Source organism: Trichoderma virens (genome assembly GCF_000170995.1).
Source record: "Trichoderma virens Gv29-8 chromosome Unknown TRIVIscaffold_66, whole genome shotgun sequence".
In the NCBI taxonomy this organism is placed as follows: Eukaryota; Fungi; Ascomycota; class Sordariomycetes; order Hypocreales; family Hypocreaceae; genus Trichoderma; species Trichoderma virens.
Genome location: NW_014013683.1, coordinates 22,408 through 39,345, shown reverse-complemented (window position 1 = coordinate 39,345; position 16,938 = coordinate 22,408). Strand labels below are relative to the sequence as shown.

The following is a 16,938-nucleotide window of genomic DNA, read 5'->3' as shown; positions in this document are numbered from 1 at the left end:
AAGGGGGACTTGAGCCTGCGTAAAAAATAAGCACTAGACTATAAGAAATTCTCTTTTGTTATGACCTAACTCTGATAGTTACGCTAATCATCCTACTGGGTGGGCACCCAGATAAAAATAGGGCTATGGGTATTGCGGCTCGACATTTCCTACTGGGAGTAACAGGTGAACGCCTATCAATTAAAGAAACAGTCTAAGGGTCAATCACAGTAGATCAATATAAAAGCAAGCGGTACGTACGATCGCCCTTATATAACAGCGACAACAAGCGATTGTTAGTTTAGACCACTCTTAAGGTTGTAACTAAATGTTTAAGTCTGCTTCCCTACAGTTGCTAACATAGGAATCAGATTAAATCTACTTGATATACTACATGAGCTATGTAATAAAATTGTCTGAAAAACGAGCCTGACCTATTCGCTAACATAAACCCGAAAGCTTGCTCTCCGGAGCCGGAGACCTGTATGGTTGTGCTTTGGGAATACGTGCCATGATAATTATTAGGTGCACAGTTTCCCATGCTCCACAACATATATTATCAGTTCGTAAATGATCCACGGACCCGTTGAGAAAACTCCTCGATATCTTGTAAGAACAGTTTTGGCTGCTCCAGTCTCGCAAAATGCCCTCCCTATGCATTTTAATAAGTGACCACCATCTAAACAAAACGAGTTGTGAAGCACTCACTAGCTCATGTGCTTTGAAGAACACTAAGTTCGGGTAAAATTGATGAGCCCATGCTTTGGGAAGTAGAGTAAGATCGCGAGAAAACAACGAGTACCCAAGCGGCTTTTCCTTCGATATTGGGAGAGGTTTTGCTTTAAGAAGTGTTTGTAGAATCTGTGCGTGGTATAGGCTGCGAGGAAATGTATCTGTGAACCAGTAGAAGCTGACCATCGCTAGGATGGTATCAAGAGGCAACGGCGCTCGTTGGTCAACCCACTCAATGAACTTCTCCCCGATCCTAGTCTACTGTTACCAGTGAACGGACAATAAAAATTCGGCGGATGGGGTCAATTACCATGCTAACAAAGCGAGAGGATTGGAGGCAATGGCCAGTCCAATTGTGGCAGGGCGAGTGCCATGCTCAAGCGCAAAAGCCAAACCAGTTTGGGCCCAGGTCTCAGTGCGCTTCATTTCCTGTACCTCATTGGCGGAGACACCGTCGGAAGAAGGCGCCGTTTCCCCAGGATTTAGCGACAGCATATTCACTATACTCGGTTCAATACTCGGTTAGATGTTCTCCTCTCTCTTGTTGGTGTCCTTAGGAAAAGCCTACCGTGAAAAGCTTTGCATTCCTTGTACTTAACTGACATGATCCTTGCTAGAACACTGCCTAGATCACCTCCCTGAGCGACATATCCCTCGCTGAACCCAAGATCAATCATCAACTGGTGCATGATTCGTGCAGCCAAGTCTAGTGTCATCTCGACATTCTCACTAGGACTGCCAGAGAGTCCATAACTGGGAAGCGAAGGTACAATGACATGGTACGGTAGAGTTGCGGGTGTGTACTTGTCGGAAAGGAGCTCCATCATGGGAAGAAGCTCGAAGAACGAACCTGGGAATCCATGTAGGAAGATGAATGGAATAGCGTCCTTCTTCGAAGAAAACAACGCTAAAAAATGTATATCAATGTCCCCAGATTCTGAATCATTAATAGTGATCTTGAAATTCGGGAACTCGTTGATCCGTGCCTCATGCTGGCGCCAGTCAAAGGTAGTAAGCCAGGTTTCCTTCGCCTCACTCAGCCACTCGCGAGACACTCCAAATCGGTGATCATTGTGCTGGTTCCACCATGTCGCCGGCCCAATTTTTGATAGTTTCAGGAGTTCATGAAATTCGGACAATTTCTTTTCAGGGACGTGTAAGGTGAAAGGCTCAGGCCTTCCTGGCATGTTGCGAGGCGTAACCTTAAAATGGCGGGCTGTCATGATGCGAGTTATAGGTATAGGCCCATATGAATTTTAGATGCTGGATTGTGGATGCAGACTCTGATCAAAGCAGTTCGTGGAGTTTGGAACTGAGTGAGAAAACGAATGACCTTTTGTACTAATTGTGTCTCGGTAGTACAGGAATGTAATGATTCCCGAGACCACGGACGAAGGCTACAGAACGTACATTCCCACTCGCACAGTGATTGGAATAAGTGGGACCATATTACCACGTCATTGGCCATTGCGCTTTAATCGCCTCGATCCGTCCACCGAGCCTTCGGGCGAAATGTCTGGCCTTGCACATATACGTAATCCTGCTACGTCCCACCCCACTGCCTTGCCGCCTTTGCGACGTTTGCATCGGAAAGTCCTTACGCTTGGGTTTGCCAGACGGAGGTGATTCATTTCCGTATCGAAACGCAACCTGATTTATACTCAGAGCCACCCTTTAGGTACAACTACAGGGTAATATTGTGTGTATGGATGCAGCATCATCTCAGAATTCTGGGCCGTCGCTTGAGACACCTGGTCAGGAGCACGGAATCGATGGCGGCTCTCAGACAAGGAGGAGAAGAGTGCGAAAAGGGACGAGGAGCTGTTGGGAATGCCGACGACGGAAGATGAAATGCGTCTTTGGCTCGCCCGCCGATACCATCTGCATCAGCTGCAACCGACGTGGTGCTAAATGTGTTGATCAGCAATTTCCAGAACAGATCTCAACGCCTTTAGATAGGAGCCTTCAGATGGGAGACCGAGTTGTGAGAGTCGAAGCACTAGTCGAGCAGTTGCTCGAGAAGGTCACGCACCAGTCAGGCCCTTGTTGCAGATGCACAACGACACAAGAGAATACAGAATCTAGCCGCGGCATCCTTAGTCCTGTCTTTGCCAACCCTATCCCTGCAGAGCCGCCTAGCTCATATGAACCTTTGGAAGTATGTGCTCAACATCCAGAAGGTGCCCTAAGATCTCTACTGACGTATTTTGTCAGCATGACGAGAATTGTCAATACGAAATCCTAGACTATAATGGCAGAAGTAAAGCTCTTCATCTAATGACTAATATGAGCCATTCTATCGAAATGGAAAAGCACCAAGCACTGTCGCGAATTTTGCGCGAATCCTTGCCTACGCTAAAGGATATCGAGATAATCGCCCAGGTACGGGGTGATTTGTCTGCGCTCTTTTACCAAATGCTTACCGTCCCGTACAATGACCTCGACCAGAACGACCCTCGGTCATTGGAGGGCCTTTTTGAGCAACCTGGATCAAATGCTCACCCTGTTCTGATAGGGCTATATATGCTCAGGATTGCTACTTTCTTACAACACCTCCATCCAGATCTTCATGGAAACTTAAAAGGACTATCAGAATCTCCACGCCGGATGATGAACCGTCTGTTCAACACTGCTGTCAGCCTCGTAACTACGAACGAGAGTCTCATCGGCAGTATCGAAGGGCTAGAGTGCGTGATGATGGAGAGTTTGTGGTATACGAACAGCGGGAACCTACGCCAAGGCTTGATTGCCATCCGGAGGGCCATGACAACTGCACAACTGATGGGCTGTCACCGCTCAAGGAGCTCAGCGCAGTGTAGGCTACTAGGCTCAAAAAGAAAAATTCACCCAAGGTTTATATGGTTTCGCATTGTATTTGCGGAACGACATCTATGTCTCATGCTGGGTCTCCCTCAAAGCACCGTCGATCAGAGTATGGCTTCCAAGGAGATGCTCGAAAACGACACGCCTATGGGACGTCTTGAGCGTATACACTGCGTTATCGCATCGCGTATTCTGCAGCGCAACCAATCAGATCCAAGCCCCCACGACTTTGCTTTAACGCAAGAATTAGATGGAGAACTAAAGAAGGCGGCTGAGGTCTTGCCCAAAAAGTGGTGGCTGCACTCAAACCTGGCTTCGACATTGGACCACCCGGAGACACTTTTCTGGGATATGCGACGACTGTTTCATCAACTATTCCACTACCATCTTCTCAATCAACTCCATCTTCCTTATATGCTACGCTCCTCGCTGGACGAACACGAAAACCAATACTCAAGGGTCACTTGCGTCAATGCCTCCCGCGAGGTGCTCTCACGCTTCATTATGTTCCGTAGCTCTGATCGTATTGCTTTCTGGTGCCGGACAATGGATTTTCTCTCCTTAATGGCGGCCCTGACACTGTTGATAGCACATATTGACGGGCACTGTCAAGGTTCAATTTTTCGCAATGCGCAACAGCAACAGACTGCAAGACCAGAGAACTTGCTTACGCACCAACGCCCCGGTGACCTTGCAATGATAGAACAGGTGCAAGAAAGTATAGAGGAAGTGAGCCAACAAAATGGGGACGTACTGGGAGCACGGAGCGCAGAGCTACTCCGAAGGCTCCTGTTCATTGAGGCTGAAGCAGCTAGCAGCCATGCAAAAAGTGTGGACGGCGTAAGTGCGCAGGTTCCGGCGGCTACCTACGATCCCATCAATGAAGAGAGAAGAGGTACCATTAGTTTATACATACCATATTTTGGTACTGTCAAGATAGCTCGAGGAGGCACCATCTCCAAAGCAATGATTACGGAACCCCCACATACAACAAATACAGCCAATGAAAGCTGCATACAAGGTCTCGAAGCACATCGTGCAGAGAATACCGTTGGAACTTCAAAGACTTGTAGCAGCGTACCGGCGGATGTTGGATGCAGCTGCAAAGAACCACTAACAGAAACAGACATTCGAACAAAAGAGCTCCCAGCCGTGGGTGCCGCTGTCAGAGAGACTAACAACACTACACAAGAGTACAATATACCTGATAGCTTCCTACAACAAGAGGAAGATCTGCTATTTTCGACTGGAATTGATGATTGGGATTACCCAAACGTAAACATGGCTTTCTTTGATAGCTTGATGAGAGAGGCTGGAGATGATGGGGGCGAAATGCCTATTTAGGCCCGCGTAGCATAACGAGCTCTAGCTCACGGCAAATAAACAAAGATCATAGACAGTCAGATAAAGTGAATAATACAGGGAGCCAGACAGAATTTTATTCGTGTAATTTTATTAGTGTATTTATGTAGGTAGGGTCATAAGCTTTTACTACAAGTCTTTATCCTTCCGAATGATCCTCGTAATCTCATCCCAATTAATCAAGTCTTTAAACCCCTGCTGCAAAACTGCTTCCCCCATCATGCTGGCCCAATAGCCCTTAGATGCTCCTGTTCCCACCCATAGCCATTCTCTCATTGCTCCAAATCTCCAAGGACCAAGACTCCAGCCTCGCCCTTTTTGCACTTCGGCTACTACCAGCTTTGCATATTCGGCACCATCCATCTGCTTTTCCGGAACCCCTAATTCCATCCTTCCAGCCATGGCTTTGTATAAACTGTTTTCAGGTACTTGATCCGTCCCATTGGCTTCTAGTTTGCTCTGTACATAACCTGAAGGACATGTCAACACACGTACGTCGAAAGGTGAAAGCTCTATCGCGAGGGTACGAGCATATGAGTTCAGCGCTGCCTTGGTCATTGCATAGGGACCTTTGAAAGGGAAAGGTGTCACAGATGATGCTGATGAAATATTGACAATGGTGCCTTTGGCTGCTATAAGTAGCGGCAAGAGGGTGGATACAACGGCCATGAGGCCGAAGACATTCGTGTTGAAGATGGAGTATATATGTTCAGATGAGACGTCAGCTAAAGCACCACGGGTAAGAATTCCCCTAGACGTATTTGTTAGTGGCGATTAAGCTCAGTCAGCAATGATATGAATAAGATATAGTGTCACTAACGCATTATTGACTAGAACATCTAGTTTGCCGTCACTGATTCTTTCCACTTCTACCTTGGCTGCCATGACGCTCTCCGGTTTGGTTACATCAAGAGACAATGTAGTCATTCCTGCCTTCTGGAGGTGTGATATTTTTTCTATTTTTCGAGCGGTAGCGATAACATGGTAGCCTATAGACATAGAGAGAAGAGTGCGTAAGCTACTTGCTTCTGGAACATCGTCCTGGGTTTAACGGTTTGAGAATTTACCTCTAGCTTGGAATTCCCTCGCCAATGCTTCACCAATTCCGCTTGAACATCTAAGAATCACATCGAGTTAACACTGCCTCCAAAAAGCTCTATGTCACTCAATAACATACCCTGTAATCAATACTGTTTTTTGTTGACTCTGAGATGCCATGATAGCGATTAAATGCGCCTCTCCGAGATTGCTAGCGATGATTAAGTTTATATGTGTAGAAAGTTATATACAAAACTACTCCCATATGTCTAGGGCAGATAGGCTAGATTTATATAAAACGCATTTCGAGGATGAGACTCTCAACATTCAATCACCCTGGTCCAATCGCTCAGTTTGGATGGTGGAGCTGCTTACTTTTACACATCTTCTGGCATGGTTCAAGATCAAACACTGTCGCAACCTGTTTTGACCATGCGACCATTCCAGATTAGGTATTTGGAGCTGCTTATGCCTGGGGCTAAAAAGGGGACGTGGTATGGGTGGCTTGAATATTCCGATGCACGTGCTCCATAAGCCTGAAAAAGTATCTCTTGCTGAATCTCTCCTAATACAAAACTCCATGCTTCATAATCCACATTCATGGCGAACTCACTGATGCCGTGAATATTTTATACTGCATGATTATGGATCGGAACGCAAAGACGTCATCAAGAATGAGGACCAAGATACCTACTGGAAGAGTGTCTGAGCAACTGCCAGAACAGGAAAGACACAACTCCAAGCTCCATCGTCCTGTCGATGGGCAACAGCCCACACTGCACTTTATTACTGCCACTCTGCCACAAGAAATGAATAATGTCCATGCGCTAAGCCAGATAAGATCGCATGTTTCAAAAGAGTCTCACGCTCGCCGGCGACGAGCTCTTACTGAGAGACTGGCGCTGTATCACGCGGGCAGCACTAAGCAACATCTACGAGCAAGTATCAGCGATGGTGGTAAAGAAGCTTGCACTATCGGCTTTCCCTGGCCTCTCTCCAGGGATGAACTCTTCCTGTTTAATTTCTGTACGTACCGTGACTATTGGATTTTGTTTTGATGTCCTAACTTGCCCTATAGTCTTAGAATGGGTAATACCGAACGCTTGGACTGAATGCATTACCGAAGAATCCCAACAGGCCTTCCAAAAAGGCATGAGATCGGTTTTTATTCCTATTGCCGTGACAGACAAGAGTTTATTTACTGCTATGATGTACGTGTCAGCACGAAGATACAGTCTCATTTCAAATAGTGCAGCAGAGGCTGAAAAATACCACGAGCGTATGATACATTATCTTCTTCAATGCCTACAGAAAATTAAACTCACCGTTCGTATGGGAAGCGACCCAACTGATGCCGATATGGCTCTGGTACTTTGCATGGCTACTGAAGCAGTGAGTGTTCTCGTCATTTCCCAATTAAATCAACATCTATTTTGGGCTGGTAGTACACGTGGAAAGTCAGTTCGCTGATTACAATTAATCCTCTCATAGTACTGGGAGGGACAAGTGGAAGCATTTCATATTCATGGGGTGGCATTCACCGAGATGGCTGAGGCTCGTAGAGCATTTCCAAAAAGAGGCAAGGTTTCTCCCTTTTTATTGGAAATGGCTTCGAAGTCAATATACGACCCAAGATTTAATATTGTGATGGGCCCTTCTCATAACAGTTAGCTGGGTCACAAGCATTGAAGAATGTAATTTTTTACATATATCGATCCGAAAGGCGTTTTTTCTTGAAATCGCCAACCTTCGGAAACATTAAGGCCTTGCTTATAATGACGCAATAATTGGAGTTTATAGGCTGATGTTCATTAGTATCTGGAGCAGAATACTTAGCAATTATTTCTATAATAGCTACATCTGTTTGCACTTTAAGGCCTACTTTGCGGATGTCTAGATTGAGCTGCATGCGCATTTAGCCATTCCTATTAACCTTTATCTCTCCCAAATAGCTTCATCTGTCTAAGGCGCTGGCAGAAGCATTGAAGTAAGTGGACTGTCATTACTATCGAAACTGAGTTCTCTCGGAAAACGGCTGAACTATTTCTGCGCTCCGTTGTTTAGGGAGTCCTCAAAACGCATATCGGGACGGCCATTCCCATCGACATCACGCCAGTGTAAGCAAGGACTCTACCAGGACACTCATATGCTGGGTCGTACAAATCCGGTTTCAAAGCACTTCTTCTATTTAAGAATGTGCCTCTGCAATTCCATAAAGTGGCATCGCCAATAATCTTGTGTACCTAGTGTAGATGATCGACAGGCTACTATTAGTTGCAAAAACATATATGAGGCATGCTAGTGAAAAACTCACGCGGGCTATCGATACCTACAAGGAAGATTCGTTAGTTCTCGTTTTGGTGGTCGGTAAGCATGTAATTAGGAGAGAAGGGTTTGCATCCTCCCAAAAGGTATCAGTTCTCAATGCGACAAGGCAAAGCGCCCTAGTTCATCAGCATTTAGGTGCACGAGCTAAACTGTTGTATAATAATAATGGATGATGCACGCCTCCTTAAGTTTATGGTAGATGAATCAAAAGAAAAGCCATTTAATACACGCAGTGATGCAAAATGGCAAACAAAGTAAAATTATACGGCCTTGGGTAATGATAGGGTTATAGACCTCAATGGAGGCTTATGAGGCATTCCTCAAGAAGTGAAGCCTCTATAATATTTTTACTCTTTTAGTTTATTTATACGATCTGCTAATTGGGGATGACGGTACCTTCATTGTTCAACACCCAGCATTCCTCTAGATTGAAGTTAACAAGATCATGGAAGAAATCCTTTCGACATAACATCCAGAACCCCCCCATACCAAATTCTGGCCATTTTATAATATCCCTGATCATTTGGATGGGTCCCATCGCTTAATATATCGTTATTTTTCGGTCCACCTTGACTATGCATATCGACAAAGGCAATTCTCTTGCCTTCACTTTGCTTTTGAAGTATTATGTCTTGGAATTGATTGTTGACCCATTTTATGCGCGACTCAACCTCAGTGTCTAGGTTCAGTATCAGAGTAGAGAGAATAATAGTTGAGTCTGGAGATGCACTCCAAACAAATTCCAACATATTGTCCATTCTTTTACCAATATGCTCAATGTCGAAGTTTTGGATGCAGTCGTTGGAGCCTGCATTGATCATAACAAGGTCTGGCATAAGCTTTGGAACAGAGTTCCTAGCTTTGCTCTCTATCTGATCAATTCTAAAGCCCCGCCAACCTTCGTGATTATTGTTGCGCATGGAACCAGAGCTTCGCGATCCAACCATTGTCACATGATGCCCGTTAGCGGTAAGCATATCCTGTAAATATTGTCTGTAGCCGTTTTTATCAGACGATCCGACTCCATATGTGATTGAGCCTCCAAGTGGCATTACACGGATTGTGCGATATGGCGTATTATTGCTGTGTACTATGAGGAGGCAGAAAATCAGCATTGTCATATCTGTTGGAACAGTGAATGTCGACAAGACATGCATTGAGTCAATCCACCAGAGCAATAATCACGAATTGGAAATGCCCGACATTTCGCAATTGATGCCATCCAACTGTGTGTGGTGGATGGCCTGACTTGTGTACAGGGCCGAATTTGCTTATAAGGCATCATGCTTGAACCGCTGGAGAAAGATGAGACCGAGAAAATTAGCAGTGCATGCTATGCAACATAATGGTCACAAAAGCTCTCGTTTCTTTGGTCAGTCTCACCGAGATAAAAAATCGCAGATTTTCTTTCCCAGAGCAAGTATAGGCTACCGGATTGGTATTTGTTGAAAGAGAGGTCACCCCGACACCGACTTGAGTCAGAACCAACCCCGCTATTACGCCCTATTAATAACAACGCAAACCAGCAAACATCCTGGAGCACGCACTGTCTGGCAATTTATCCCAGACCCAATAAGATACATACACCGTGGATCTTAACTTCGTCATCAACATTTCCAGACTCTTGTTGTTCAATGAGGCGGCTAGGTATAGGCTGTCAACAGGCCATCCAACATCCATTAGAACATCGCTAACTAAAACCACCAGGGAGACGATTTTTTTTTTAGAACCATAGGGCCAGCAGTGCGTCCTAAAGGCCACAGTTGCATACAATGCATGATACGTGTTAATAAACAATATTAGCCATATTATCCTACCCTGCAATTTTATTTTTCTAATGGATGGCATATTTAGTAGAGAAGCCCCCCATATTTCTTACCATCAAGATAGCCTCATTAAGAGCCGACGAACACGAGCTACAATATACGCTCCCTATGTTATTCATCTACAAAGGAGAGAGGTATATCTTCGTCATTAAGCATTAATATAGCTTAATTTGTAAACTTCGGATTGATCTTGTTTTTTTCCCAATAGTTACTTTTTGTCATATTATGTTTTAGGTTAGATCTGCGATTGACCTTTTGCATTTTATAGATATTTCTATGCCACCATAATATTACTCAATATGAGTCATAGCCCCGTAAGTATGATTCGGGAGTTCAACTACATGAGCTCTGATATATCTTTGGCTGTATCCCTTTCATGGGAGTGAAACTAGCCCTAATAGAAGCGACAGTCACTCAGAGTGGCATACACACACATAATAAATAGCCAAGCAAGTGGTTGTAACAGATTTGTGAGATACCAAACTTGCATATGGGCAAAAATTAAGGGTTGGTGATAGAAGAGTATCTGCTATAACAGGATTAGGTCCCTCTAATAGTCGTCCTGTTTCCAGGCATTACAGCCCCAAAGGTACATATGTATCGACAACTTTTGTCGTGAGAATCTCGGAAGAGGTGCAGCTATCAACTCAGAGAAAATTAAGTATAACTGACAGGAAACGTCACTCGCACAATTTAAGTGTTTGAGCTGGTATCAAGTCCTGAGATATCACCGCTCACATGTGTGAGGTCAAGTCTGTTCATATCATGGGAGATGTGGCAGTGGCTAGAGAACGCAATTGTCTGGTGTGTGATGCGATAACTTTATCATTTTTATCGGCGGCATGTACACTAGGAGGGGAAAACAAAGTCATTGACTGCAACCACACACTGGAGCACCCAGGACGTTTTTGCGCGGCCCCATTAATCTGCCATTCCCTGTGAACTGGATGCTTACCAATATGGTGGAGCTGTGTGCGCAAGACTGCGATGCTTTTCTACGAAGTTTTTTTTTCTAGCTCACACACTTGTGAACTTTTTCAGTCGAAATAGCAGTGGTTAATGATTTAATTAGTAGCCTGTGTGATTCTCAAGATACTTTTTGTACTGTGAGTGCCTGTGTACGTATAAGGCGGAGGGTCAACTGACTCTGTAGCCCGCTAATGAGTACTGGAGAGGTTTAAGCCATCGCCAGATATTGCCCCCCAGAAGAAAAAAAAAAGTAGGGATATAACGGGGGGCGTAGAGGGCCGTCAATTTCGGCCATATTCAGCACCGCTTTTTTCGTGATGCTTGAGAAATCTAGGGAGATCAAGTATTTCCAGTGGGTTGTCATCAAGTGTTCTCGCTCAACCAAATGGCTAGCGTCTTCCAGCTAGGGTGGTGTGGTTCACACTCGCCTCCTTGTTTACGGCACTAGGAACTTGAGGATTGTTGATGCAAGAGTGCTCCCGCTAATACTATTAGGCAACATTATGACGACTGTTTATACAGTTGCAGAAAAAGCAGCAGATTTAACTCACCAAGATTAGAAGTAGATAGTACATGGTAGTTCGGTGCATAAAACGGGGTATAAGGAGATATATCTTGTCACCACATTATTCTCTTGCAGGGAAACTGGCAGAGTGAGTTGAGTGCAAACAAATTAACGAGATGCGTCTTGAACTGATATATCACATTACTTGTACAATAATGAAGATATGTGTATGATGCATACCACCAACTCATTTGCTAATAACTAATTGGCAATATCTATGAGTGTTTTTTCCCGCTAAACTGAAGACTTTATTTCTATGATAGGCAGCGAATTTAGTGAAGAAAAAGAAAAAGTTATGAACAGTGGAGATATTTTGGCGTGCTTGCTCTCAACCTATTCATTGCATCTCTAGAGAGGCAGCTAACCCGCCCACCTGGTTAGTGTCATAATCTCACCTTTTCTGTGGAGAGCAACCGCGACTCTATTCCTGAGCTACTTGTGTGATCATCATTCAAATTGAGTTAACCTAAAATTACTCTCAGCCGATGCAAACATGAAATCTATCACTGGTGCTCTAAGGAAGTTTTGGCTCCTACTATCGATACATATTCGGCATGCCGACTCTGACACGAATAACATTGCCACATTTAATTATGCATCTGAAGCTAAAATGTTCATGTAAATCCCATCAGTAAGACGGAATGAAAGAAAAAATACAATAAAAAATCCTTACCAAAGATCTCTAGATCGTTTAACACGCGATAGTGGCAAGCCGTGGATGAAAGTTATTCCAGTACTACTAGGCAGTCTCACGGAGATTTGGCCCTACTCAGACAAGCAAAGAGGATTCGTACAGACTTTATACTTGCTTGAAAGGAAGAAAAAAAGAAGGGGAAAAGGAAAGCCGCAAATAAAGGACAATGAAATAAAATACAACACAACCAACATAGACCATGATGGAGGGGTATATGAAAGTCATGGTGTTAACGTTTGCAATCGGGTCAATCTCTAGCTGTGTTCTCTTCAGATGGCGGTCTCAAACTGTCAAAAAAATCATGGTCCCTAGAAGTTTGAAGCTTGTTGTGACAATGATCTAAGGTTGAAAACTGTTCCACTTGCGCAACACCAAAAACGTGATTTCGCTATAGACTTAACACAGGGGATATATTATGCGTGTTTATTTTCCAGTTTAGTGTTACCTTGAAATGTTTATTTAGGCATTATAATTTATTATACAATAGAGAAAGACTAGCCTCAGCGATAGCTTAACTACCTGTCATACTGGTGATAGTCAGGGGCAGCACAAATGGACACAATGGCCCAGGCGAGAGTTATAAAGCCCTTCTATGTATTCCTAGCTACTGACCAGCAGTAGCGATAATTAAGTTGACTTATATTAAATATACATATCATCAAACAAATGTAACCTTCTATACCAAATCATCCGTCACATTGTGGACCGATTTCACGGTCCGAGCGCTCCCGACGAGTTATCCTGTTTTAACGCCACTGTGTCCCATTGCCCGAGACAACAACTTGATAGTTATTATCAAGGCCGCCTCTGTCTGATACACTGTCTTGTTCAACCTGGCGAGTGACATGAATGATATGGCGTCGCGACCCAGTTTCGTCATCGGTACTTTCCTTATCCTGGAAATGGTCGCGCTCGTCATTTTTCGTGCCGCCAGCGGCATTGGACAATTTAATATGTGTCCTCCGCCCGCTGGAGCCGCCACCAATGGTCATGAGATTAACATCACGGGACCGATCTGGTGTCCTATCGGTATTACCAAGGGAGGGCGCAACCACACGCAAGAGATGGCGCAACATGGGCATGGATCCAGCGATAATACCCAAATCGCACTCAAGCACAGTCAACATGACAATCTTGGCGATCGTATCTGTATCATAGCCAGTCAGCTTTCATTTTTTGCCGCATTATAACTTCCACCCCATGAGATGATTCAGGGTAGAACATACAGTATCGTTCACTGGTCGCAGTATAAGCCCATGTGTAGCTGATGCGAATGATTGTAGCCACCGACGCCAGTACACCTAAGGACAGAATGCCCATCGTTATGATCTTCAGTTTCTTGGGTATCTGCACATGGCGGAGCAGGAAAATAGGCACCAGTGAGGTGCTGAAATCGGTAAAGATATTGGCCGCCGAGACGAAGTAGGACACATTGAGAATGACTGTCTGACCCGATGTACAGTCTCCTGGCTCGCCCCACGCCGCTGACACAGGCTTGCATTGGAAGATAGCAACAGGCCAGGAAATTTGCCAAACAACCCATCCCAGGATGAATAATGCCCATAGGATGCGCGTATACATTTTATTCAGTCCTTTCGCCAGCCGGAAGAGAGTCCAGATGATGCTTGATTTGATGAGTGCACCATCCAAGACGTAAAGGAACTGCCAAATAATCGTCCAGAGTCCCATATGGAACATCATGCCGACCGTAATGACATCGTCGTGCGACCCGATGCCACTATATGAAAGAACGATAACAGCAGCATTGTGACCGAGGTTAATGATCTATAATGTCAGACCGACCACTGTTAGCAACACAAAATTATTGGTGATACGGATTGTTGAGCCACATACCCATCCCGCAAGCATCAGCCAATCCTCAAAGGAAAAAAGGCCGAGTGAGACGCGAACATAGAATCGCAAGAGTACAACAAAGCTTGACAAAGCCGTGAACACAATAGTTACCACCATCAGAGTGAGCGCCAGACCCTCGGGTTGGATAGGCTCATATACGGTCGTTGTTAGATCTTTCGCCATGGTCGCGGTACCGCCTGTGGCCGTGCGTTTTTCGTTTCATACAATTCGTCTTGAAGACGTACACAAGGAAGTCGAAAGAGAGGGAGGGGGTTTTGCGAATGCAACAGACGAACCGCGAGTATATCTACATAAAGCTTCATCAAAGGGGTTTGCTTCCTGGGGTCACCCAACATCCGTTTCGGAATCTTTAGTGCCTGGCCCAGGGAGGCAATTTTAAAGCGCGGGCCGCCATTGTCTATACCGGAAGAGGTAATAGGCGAAAAGTAAGGCGAAGCTTGGCGTGTAGTAGTGGTAGCAGCAGTACTACAGAAAACTTCGAGAAGGGGCAATAAAGCGTTTGGGAGAAAAGGAAAATCATACCTCAATTACATATCGCTGGTACCACCTCAACGCCATAGAGTTCCCGTATTGCCAAGTATGCAATTGTGTAAATTGTTTACAGCACCCACTAGTTTCTCACTAGAACTACAGAACTTGCATTGGTATATCTGTGCTAGGGAGCGGACTGAAATCAGGCGATTTAGATCGAGTTCACTACGGACTTTGCATTTTGCTCCCAGCAACGAGACAGCCAGGTTCAAAGCTACATAGACTGGGAATGTGACAAACTACTTGTACATCCTAGTCACTGGCAAGGATACTATTCGGTGCCTCGTTTCCATGAGCAGCACTAAAAGGATTATGAAGGGAAGTACAAAATGAAAAAGGTTTAGCCCTTATGCTCGGTGCTAAGGGTGGGCTGATGACAAGACAAGCAGCCCTGGAAGCGGCTGTCGCAGCTTTGGCTCCGTTTGGTAAGCGAGAGAGAAGGGAAAAAATGATCTGCATTGACATTGCTACAAAACGTTTCTAGCGCGTGAAATCCCTCCATTGCTAGTAGATACTGCGTACCACTACCACTCCTAGCATGCAATGCCATGCCGACATATCTCTTGCTTCGCTTGTCTGTTTTATTTTTCTTCTACACCGCTATTTTGCGCAACGGCTAGTTTCGTGTACAGTACTCCGTAGTCTAGTTACATTGTTTGGCACGATACGGAGGAGTAGAGTCCGCTTCTGCTAGCGAGAGATTTTGTTGGATTGATACCTGTAGCTGCATTGAATACCAGGGCAAACAACCCTGCCGAGAAAAGTCATTGATAATAAATACTACTACTAGTTTTAAACAGAAAGGAGCCATGGGGTACTCCGTAGATATTGATAAATATTAGGGGGTAGTCAAACATGTGTGGTGGTTATATAAGAAAGAAGAAATCCAGCTGTTTTTCGATAATTCAATGCACTTCATATTGGCTCTATCTACATTTTACAAGCATTCTATTCTCAGCCTAATTACTCTACAATTTCTTGAACATTACTGGAGGACGGCAAGACAGAACAGATAGGAAAACATGTCTGATACAACTAGCGAACAGCTTCCAGCCCTCCTTTCGGATATTACTCCTCAGTGGTTAGGGGAAAAGCTGGGGCATAAGGTTAAGTCCATCGAGAATACCTCAAATATTTGGGGTACGGCCAGCAAACTTTTCTTTACCATTACTTATGAAGATGATGGTGCCGATGAGCGGCCGAAACATATCTGCATCAAAGGTGTTTTCGACCCTAAGATGATTGAGGCGCAGCCCTGGACAGTCAGCTTGGCACAACGAGAGGCCGATTTCTTTACAAAAGTCGCGCCCAACGTCAAGAACATGATCTTCCCCAAGAGCTGGTGGAGCGGCTTGAGTGACAAGCAAGGCATCGCTATCATGAACGACTTGACTACCGAGGGCTGCACCTTCCCTACCGAGACTGCCTCGTATTCAGTTGAGAAAGTTTTAAACGGTGTTGAACAGTTGGCTGGTCTGCATGCACAGTACTGGGGTCAGAGCCAGGATGACCATCCATGTAAAGAATCCCCCTTGTTTTTTTTTTTTTTTTTTTTTTTTTTTTTCCCTCACCCGGGCCCACCACGGCATCTAACACCGCGACAGGGATCTGGAATAACTACGACCCAGCCATGAAGTTCATGTGCACACCATGGGATGAAGTCGTACGAACCCCTGGCCGACCCCAGCTACCCGAGTACCTGATGGATGGTAAGCGATGCAACGAAGCGCTAGACCGCTATTACGCGGAGCGTAACCCGAGATTCCGTACGCTCCTTCACGGCGATACCCATATTGGCAACGTCTACTTTACCTCCAGCGGGCGCATCGGATTCCTTGACTGGTCAGCCTTCCACTTCGGGTCCTGCTTCCATGATGTTGTCTATCACATGACAGCCATGTTAAGCATCGAAGACCGTCGCTCCCATGAAATGGAGATCCTTGACCACTACCTTGATACGTTGCACAGACTTGGTGGGCCTAAGTTCGACCGTCACAATGACCCCGAAGTTATGATCGAGTACCGACGCTCGTTCATGACCAACGTCATCTGGCTTATCTGCCCGGATGGTTTGCAGAGCAAGGAGCGAGTAGCGGCCCTTTGTGAGCGCACTGTTGCTACTTACGACGACCATAAGGTTATCGATGTCATTCTTGGCCAGCCCAAGCCGGCAGCTTGAGAAATGAACGCAAGGAATGGATCCCTGGCTAATGCTG

The 16,938-nt window shown here is 45.1% G+C and overlaps 5 protein-coding genes across 5 annotated transcripts; 2 read left to right on the top strand and 3 right to left on the bottom strand.

The window, feature by feature from the left end:
- Positions 1–1,051: 1,051 nt before the first annotated feature.
- Positions 1,052–4,968, top strand: TRIVIDRAFT_213087 (uncharacterized protein; the record flags this gene model as incomplete). Its single annotated transcript, XM_014100404.1, has 3 exons — positions 1,052–1,069; positions 2,471–2,869; positions 3,025–4,968. 3 exons carry the CDS (start codon positions 1,052–1,054, stop codon positions 4,876–4,878), a joined length of 2,271 nt encoding a protein of 756 aa, XP_013955879.1.
- Positions 4,969–5,025: 57 nt separating this feature from the next.
- TRIVIDRAFT_201780 (uncharacterized protein) lies at positions 5,026–6,114 on the bottom strand (the record flags this gene model as incomplete). The annotated part of the gene is made up of 4 exons (XM_014100403.1): positions 5,026–5,647; positions 5,717–5,885; positions 5,964–6,013; positions 6,074–6,114. 4 exons carry the CDS (start codon positions 6,112–6,114, stop codon positions 5,026–5,028), a joined length of 882 nt encoding a protein of 293 aa, XP_013955878.1.
- Positions 6,115–8,705: 2,591 nt separating this feature from the next.
- TRIVIDRAFT_52905 (carbohydrate esterase family 3 protein) lies at positions 8,706–9,377 on the bottom strand (the record flags this gene model as incomplete). The annotated part of the gene is made up of 1 exon (XM_014100402.1): positions 8,706–9,377. One exon carries the CDS (start codon positions 9,375–9,377, stop codon positions 8,706–8,708), a length of 672 nt encoding a protein of 223 aa, XP_013955877.1.
- A 3,994-nt stretch (positions 9,378–13,371) lies between these two features.
- TRIVIDRAFT_112017 (uncharacterized protein) lies at positions 13,372–14,353 on the bottom strand (the record flags this gene model as incomplete). Its single annotated transcript, XM_014100401.1, has 3 exons — positions 13,372–13,463; positions 13,543–14,101; positions 14,171–14,353. Coding segments are annotated over 3 exons (834 nt in total), but the record flags the coding sequence as incomplete, so codon positions are not given.
- Positions 14,354–15,744: 1,391 nt separating this feature from the next.
- On the top strand, positions 15,745–16,901 carry TRIVIDRAFT_52906 (uncharacterized protein; the record flags this gene model as incomplete). Its single annotated transcript, XM_014100400.1, has 2 exons — positions 15,745–16,240; positions 16,327–16,901. The coding sequence occupies 2 exons, from the start codon at positions 15,745–15,747 to the stop codon at positions 16,899–16,901; spliced, it is 1,071 nt and encodes a 356-aa protein (XP_013955875.1).
- Between the last annotated feature and the right edge of the window lie 37 nt (positions 16,902–16,938).